Source organism: Ipomoea nil, unplaced genomic scaffold (assembly GCF_001879475.1).
Source record: "Ipomoea nil cultivar Tokyo-kokei standard unplaced genomic scaffold, Asagao_1.1 scaffold1277, whole genome shotgun sequence".
Lineage (NCBI taxonomy): Eukaryota > Viridiplantae > Streptophyta > Magnoliopsida > Solanales > Convolvulaceae > Ipomoea > Ipomoea nil.
In genome coordinates this window covers 36,232-44,742 of record NW_017617705.1, presented here as the reverse complement: position 1 = coordinate 44,742, position 8,511 = coordinate 36,232, and the positions used below count along the sequence as shown (strand labels likewise).

At 41.3% G+C, this 8,511-nt stretch overlaps 1 protein-coding gene across 1 annotated transcript; it reads right to left on the bottom strand.

Annotated features, from left to right (window-relative positions):
• Positions 1-6,451: 6,451 nt before the first annotated feature.
• On the bottom strand, positions 6,452-7,183 carry LOC109184667. Its single transcript, XM_019334692.1, has one exon. The coding sequence runs from the start codon at positions 7,181-7,183 to the stop codon at positions 6,452-6,454; it is 732 nt and encodes a 243-aa protein (XP_019190237.1).
• Positions 7,184-8,511: the final 1,328 nt, after the last annotated feature.

The following is an 8,511-nucleotide window of genomic DNA, read 5'->3' as shown; positions in this document are numbered from 1 at the left end:
GTAAAACACCGCCCGGCAGCGGGTGGCCGGTGGGCGGGCAGCTGCCCGCCGGCGACCCGCTGCCCGGAACAGTAGAATCCGGCGGGCAGCCGGCGGGTGGCCCCCACCCACCGGCTACCCGCTGGAAAATTGTCCCACCCGAGACCCCGGCTTCCCCGTTTAATGTTCCCCGTTACCCGTGGTGTCCCAACGGACTCCGTTTATCGTGCCTATGTCTAGTTTGATGTTTCGGGTACCGTTCGTAGGTTTATGAGTCTATTATATTGCATGCTAGTGGAATTGGTATCCCGTTGACCTAGGTGGAAGAAGTATGAACCCCTTAGGACTATTCTTAGTAAGTGATGGATCACGCATAGGTTTTGTTATACGTTTTCTCCCCCTTCCTAATGTGTAATGTGGGTTGCATGTGCTTGCTATGTGTTATGTGTGTGTTACCCCAATTCGGTTGCGATCGGATTGGTTATCCTGAGCTGCGGTTCAGAAGCTGGCTGCGGTCAGATTGATACTCTTGGGCTGCGGTCCACCGTTTGGTTGCGATCAAACGTTTCTATACGAGCTGCGGTTCGTCCTTTTTCCTGGCTGCGGTCAGATGACATTCTCTTGGGCTGCGGTCCACTGTTTGGTTGCGATCAAACACTATGATGAGCTGCGGTTCATCGGTCGGTTGTGATCGACCCCTCCGTGTTGCGATACGGGGCAGGGTGCTGCGGGGCCGTGTCAGAGCTATATGCGCTGACCCTCATGTATGGGCATGCGATTGGTCCTGTGGCGCTAACAAAGTGTGTTATGTGCTGTGACATGGACGAGTTGTGATTACGAGTGTCTTGGGGGATGTGACTATGGGATTTATATTGGGGATTGTTCATGTTGGGTTATGATCATTGTTTATGCTTTGCTTTATCTGCCTTATCTGTTGTGAACTGCATATGCTCGTTATAACTGTTGCTTGTGTCTGGCCTTACCTGTCGAGTCATTCCCGGTTTTAAAGCTAGAGTTCGTAGGATATATCTTCATGCTCAAAATGGTTTTCGTATATCTATATATATCTCTATATGTATTGTATTTCAACGCGTTGGAGTGGGTTACCAGCATCTCTCGCTGAACAGATATATTTGGCTTTCAGGCACAGAGGACTAGAGCACTGGAGCGCGCTAGAACTGGAGCGTAGAAGTAGAGTAGTTTCCCTTTCGGCCTGCGTGCCATATTATGCATTGTGTTTCAATGGATATTAGTTAGACAGCCTGTGCACCTGGAGCCCAGGTGTGGCATAGCACCCCGTACACTTATGATATACTTTGGGATGTAATGAGATATTACCTTTATTATATAAGCTTAAAATGTCTTGAAAATCTGGGGTGTTACACTCATGCTCTTATGCAATCTCGTGCAATACTATAAACATACTCATATGCAATCTCGTGCAACAATATACTCATGCTCTTATGCAATCTCGTGCAATGATATATATATATATATATATATATATATATATATATATATATATATATATATATATATATATATATATATATATATAAATACTCATACACTCTTTATGAAATAGAGTATTTTCTGTGGAGGTCTCTTTCTTACTTTCTTGAGTCTCTCTCGACTCTCTTTCTTTCTCTTGAGTGTCTTTTGACTCTGTTTATTTCTCTTGAGTCTCTTTTGACTCTCTTTCTTGAGTCTCTTTTGACTCTCTTCTTGAGTCTCTTTTGACTCACTTCTTTCTATTACTCGTAGACGGCTTAGGGTTTCACTGATGCGTGAATTACCCCATCGGGAACGACATAAATCCAACCCAATATCTCCTACCGTCTACGGAACCAATCTTGTGGTTCTATCTCTGTTGAATCAAGTATCGAACTATTAGTGTGCACACCCCCTAACTAGGATTCCAAGCCTGGTGGGAATTTTCCAACCTCGTAACGTGGGAATACGCCGTGTTACATATACTGGGACCGCAATATCCATAAATATCTCCCGAGAGGACATAGTCCAAACGGTATCCTCCAAAACCTCAACGATATTGATAATACATAAATATATCTCTCATGCATGTAACAATTCTACTACTTCTCAATGCACCAAAGAATGATATACCACATGCTTATGGATTTTGAAAGTATTCTTGGGCTCACGTTGGCCCCTTATGCACTTTTGAAATATGACACATGTGAAATGTCAAAATTCCCTATAACATGCTTCTAACCATGTATAAAATAACATGAAACACTTAAGACTATAATGTCATGCTCGATTTGCAACATAACAAGTTCTATACATTCTATCAACAAAATATGCTTCATTACTCATTGCTCAAAAATCTCAATCTAGTCATGCTTTCATAATAAATCATATTCTCAAATGATCATGCTTCTTACTTAAAAAAAAAACAAGAAAAAAAAAAAAAAAACACCATCAGAGCACATAGTCAAATAATTCTTCATACACAGTAACTTAGCAAATATATACTCTGTGTAGCAATTCTTCACAAATTCCTTCATAACATACTCGTTTTTAATCCGAATTTAACAAAATCAAAGCCAAGACGTGTGTTGAGACGGTCCCGAAGAGCCGAGCCACAAGGGCCCGTAACACTCAGTCCGAAATGACACGTAGCTGAGCCACAAGGGCCCGGCCACTGCACAGATTCTTCTCAGAATCAAAGTCAGGGACCTGGGGCAGGACTCCTCATGGTCCGCCCCATGTACCCCGCTACTCCACCGAGACTAGGCGGCAGTCCTCCTCTAGGGCCGTGCCCCTAGTCCCGTGCATCTACGGCTCTAGCCGGCGGCCCTCCTGATGGGCCACGGCTAGGGCTGTGAGTCTGATCTGGTGCACACTGTGCCCAGATGGTTTTATCATCTGCAAAAACTCAACCAAACAAGTCCAAAACCATCTCAACAACTCACAAACAATTACAAGATCACTTCTAAGCATAAACACAACAAAATCTCATAGTTTATACTAATTTATACTCAATACTAAGGCTTCACAAAGCCAAAATTTCAATAAGGAATCCATGGGGTTATACCTCTTGTAGCCTCTTCTTCTAGCTTGGATCTCAGCCTCCTCTCCACTCGACTTCCACCACCACTTCCTTTACCGCCTAAACACCCCAACAACAACAACAAACTAAGCCTAAGAGAACTCAAAGATTATAGACAAAGAAGGCATCAAAAGGAAGAGAGGAGATGAATGGTGAAGAGTGGAACTTACTGTGTAGGCTTCTTCTTTCTAGCAGACAAGGATTGGGAGAGGCAAGGGAATGAGATCAGGGATTCAATGAGGAAAATGTGTGGTTTTATAGGGTGCAAAACCCTAGGAGATTCTCTCATGATTGGTGGAGGGCAAAATTGTAGTTTTTGGGGTAGTTCTAGTAGCATAGATCAGACAAGGGAAATGCTCTTTTTTGGTCCACCTTGCAACATGGATCATAGACTAGAAATGCTAACTTTAAATACTTTGGGGTTGAAAATGAATTTTCTCAAAAAGCTATTTGGGTGAACACTTGTTTAAAATCTTTTTGAATTCTCCCGATCTCACTCAGATAAATTTCTCGATTTAAATCTTGGTACGCGAAGCACCCGAAAACTTAGGAATTTTCGAATAAAATCCATTTTGGTGTCGAAATGTGACGAAAATAATTTATTCAAACACCAATTTTTCTCAAAAAATTTTAGTGGAGTGAAAATGGCTGTTTTGAAATTTCTTAATACCGGATTTATAAAATGAAATTTTGGGTTGTTACAATAGAGGTTTGTAATCAGTCATACCAGTACGTTTCAAAACATCCAGCATATACCGTTGTTGAGATAAAAGAATTCCATGACTACATTTAATGGTTTCAATGCCAAGAAAGAAACCTGGTTCACCAAGATCCCTAATCTTGGAAGTAGTAGATAATTTTGACAATAAATAACTCACAAGATCTGGATCACTGTCCATCACCAGAATGTCATCAACATGGACAAGAAGATAAACATAAGTAGAATTCTGGGAGTAATAAAATAGTGACACATCTGTTTTCGATACCTGGAATCCAACAAATAATAAAAATTTATGAAGACGGTTAAACCAAGCTCTTGGGGCCTGTTTCAACCCATACAATGATCTCTTCAACAAGCAGACATGATTAGGAAATTGAACATCAATATATCCATGTGGTTGCCGCATGTAAACGGTTTCAGTCAAATTACCATTAAGAAAAGCATTATGAACATCTAGTTGTCTCATAGTCCAACCAGAAGATATAGCTAAAGAAAGAAGCAACCTGACTGTGGTTGTTTTTACAACTGGACTGAACGTGTCAAAAAAGTTTTGACCAGGAACTTGATTAAACCCCTTTGCTACCAACCTGGCTTTCTATCTCTCAATTGAACCATCCGCTTTTCTCTTGGTTTGAAAAACCCATTTACATCCAATCACATTTTGATCAGGTTTAGACGGAACCAGACACCACGTCTGTTTCTACAATAAAGCATTAAATTCCTCATCCATGGCCTGGCGTCATTCCAAGTGTTTGACAGCCTGTGTGTAACAAGTGCGATCGGTGGTGCAAACCTGAGCTGTCAAAACCATAGGAGGTGCGCGAGATCGGCTTCGTGTTTCCATGTCATGGGTGCGGACATTCGGCCAAGTCGACCGGCCTCGTGGGCGCCCGTGCGGACGAGCAGCCACCGAGACAGCTTGTTGCGCTGTCTCGACTTCAATAGGCGCTGCTGGCAGTGCAGTGCTGGTCTGTTCAGGCGCTGCCGGCAACGCTTGTTCGGTCCGAACCGGTGCAGTTGGCTGTGCTGGTTCGGACTGAGTATGAGTAGCGTGAGTGGTCACCACGGGATGAAGAATAGATGCAACCCACGGCTTATCATGGGAATCTGAAATTTTCTACACAGAAATTTTAGTAGCAAATGGAAAAACAACTTCATCAAATATGACATGCCTGCACACGAACACCATATTAGTCTGTAAGTCCATACATCTATACCACCTAAAAGACTCAGGATAACCAAGAAAGACACATGGAGAGGACCTATAGGATATTTTGTGATGATTATAGGGACGAAGATGACGATAACACAGACAACCAAAGACACGAAGAAAAGAATGTGAAGGAGAAGATTTAGGCAATAGAGAATGAGGACTAGAGTTATTTAAAATAGCATATGGCATTCTGTTAATTAAACAAACCGTAGTTTCAAATGCAAAATCTCAAAACCTAGATGGAACAAATGCACGAGCCATGAGAGTGAGACCGGTTTCGACAATATGTCTATGTTTTCGCTCTACACGGCCATTTTGTTCGTGAGTATAGGCACAGGACTGTCTATGATAGATCCCTAATTTTGTGAGAGAGGAATGCAACTTTTTGTACTCGGCACCTCAATCAGATTGGATAGATTTGATTTTACGATTAAAGAGTCTTTCAACAAGAACATGAAATTTCTCAAAGATATCATAGAGATCAGATTTCTGTTTCATGGGAAAATACCAAGTAAACCTAGAGAAATCATCAACAAAGAAGAACAAAGTATATATAACCATCAGAAGATAAGAGAGGCGATGGACCCCAAATATCAGTATAGACTAAATCAAAAATGTTGGAACTAGAAGTATCAATATGTGGTAATGGAAAAAGAGCAGATTTACCCATTTGACACGCATTACATAGACTAGAACTACAACGAATAACACTATTAGACACACTAACCAAACAAAAGGGAAGAACACGACTAAAGACACGATAGTGTGGATGGCCCAAACGATCATGCCAGACAGAAGGAGATGCACAAGCTGAAAGAAACGCGAAAGGTGATGAACTAGGAACTGGTAGTGTGTATAACTCACCAGAACTATTGCCCCGAAGAAGAATCTCCTTGGTGTTGATGTCCTTCACGACAAAAAAGGATAGGTGAAACTCAAAGAATACTTTATTATTAGCTGCAAATTTTTGAACCGATAATAAAGAGGTAGATAAAGTGGGAACATGAAGTATATTAGACAAATGAAACGACCTAGAGGGGGTATGAAAAGATGCATGACCAATATGACTAATAGGCAAACCTATACCATCACCGACACGGAGTGTGTCATTACCATTATATTTGTCCGAGATAGAGAGTGTCGTTATATCCAGAGTCGCATGATTCGTTGCACCCGTGTTTGGGAACCAAGTATGAGAGTGCGGTGAAGAATCTGAAGGAGCTCCCTGATAAGCCATATTAGCCTGTGGTTCCTTTTCATACCGTTTGTAACACGTATGTGCCGTGTGCCCGAAGTTTCCACAAATTTGACACTTCTGTTGGCGATTGTCGTTCCTAGCACCACGACCACGACCACCGCCATTCCCGCGAAGGCCGCCACTACTGCTACGAGACTGCCCGGATTGCCAGCTGGACGGCCCGGAGCCACGTCCGCCACTGCGCGACTGGCCACCTCTGTCGCGCTGCTACTGCCCGGTTGTCTGGACGGATAAAGCTGCCGGCGACGGTCCTCCACTGCCGACAATGAACTCCTCGGTACTGAGGAGGTCCGAGAGTTCATGAAGGGTCACCAGTGTTCCTCGGACATTGAGAGAAGATACAAGAACCCAAAATTCAGGCCGCAAACCTCGAAATACGTAAAGGTTTTGATCTTCAGGCGAAAGGTGCCGACCGGCGAGAGTTAGATCCTCTATGAGAACCTGTGCCCGGCCGATATAATCAGTGACGGAAGCAGCACCTTGTTTCAACGTCTGAAGTTGCCCGAAAAGGTTCGACGAGCGAGACCGAAACGTAGAGGCAAGTGCAGAGGTAAAGGCAGTCCACAGTGCACGGCTAGTGTGATGTCCGATAGCCAAGGACATAACTTCATCAGACATCGATGACATGAGCATAGAGAAAAGTGTGTGATCCTGACGAACCCATGGATGATAAGCAGGATTCGGCAGAGGAAGCACTCCCTCTTCGACGGACGAGATCGTGACCGGCGGGCAAGGATTGGTTCCGTCGATGAAACCCATTAGATCATGTCTGTTGAGAAAAAGAACAACTTGAGCCCTCCAAAATAAGAAGTTCCGATGAGTCAATTTGACGATGATGAAGTGATGAGCCGTGGAGAAGGTGGTTACGGTTGAAGTAATCGATGAGAGAGGGGCATCAGAAACGGTTCGTTCAGATGAATTGACAGATCCGTCGACCATTGGATAGAAACCCTAGCTAGCTGATACCAGATGAGAAATGTAATGAATTGTATTAACAGTGATTAATAGCAAGAGTAGGATTGAGAATCATAATTAGACTCAAATACATAGATAGAGTCCTAATAGAATCAGTTTATTGTAAATCTTGTAGCAGTTTATAAAGTCTTATATCACAAACATTTATTCTTCCAAAGGTTGAACCCCAACCCTAAGGGCCTCCCACACTATGGCCCGACAGAACATTTGGGAGGATGTAAATCATGGTTATTCTTCCAAAGGTTGAACCCCAACCCTAAGGGCCCCCCACACTCCCACCCAACATAGCATTTGGGAGGATGTAAATCATGGTAACTCAACTTAACATGAACCACAGAGACTAGACATTTGCTCACTACGCACAAGGAACGTAACCCCCCTCACTTTGAGAGGTAGCTCCCACACTACCGCTGGTGAGACTCGATCCCTGATCATTGTTCCAAAGTTTCACCTCTATGACTAGTTGAGCTGCCCATGCGAGTATATCACAAACATTTATAAACTTATAGCTAGTGACTTTTATAGACCTTTTTTATTTTAAAAAGTGAAATCATTAAAATGCTAAATTGAATAGAGCCTTACAATATTTATTGACTTAAATTAATATTTATTATTTATATTATAATTTTATTTTAAAAAAAAAAAACTTTTGTGATATATTTTTATAGATTTTAATAAATTTGTGTTGCAATTGGTATTTTAAAGAAAAAAAATCAAAATTTGGCTGTCACAAAAACAGTGTATTATAAATTTAGACAATACATCACTTTCACAAAGTCATATAATATTATTAAAAAATTGCAATATACAGTATTAAAAAATCAAATCTATTTTTAGGCTAACATGAGAGAAAGGGTTTTCCCCCGCCCTATTTGTATTTGCTCGGAAGTTTAAAATAATAATGAGAAAAAAAAAATAATCCGTAGAATTTACGTAAGGAAAACAAGTTTATAGAATTAAAATTTATAGAGTTTTGGCATGAAGAAAAAGACCATAGGGTACGTTTGTAAAGTTTAGACAAAGAGACAAAGTTGATAGACAAAAAGAAAATAGCCAATAGAGAGAAGTATGTAAATTTAGCAGTTCGTATGGGATTATGGGCTTTTGAATATGAATTTCAATATATTTTAACTACTTATATTTAAGAAAAAGTGGTCTACAGAAAAATTTTCATATGAAAGAGTATTAAGAACGTGGCTTTTAAAAACTCTTCGCAAATATGAATCGAGTACTATCGCAAATATAAACGAAATATCCCATGATTTTTAAACTCCATCTAAAAGTTCGAATAC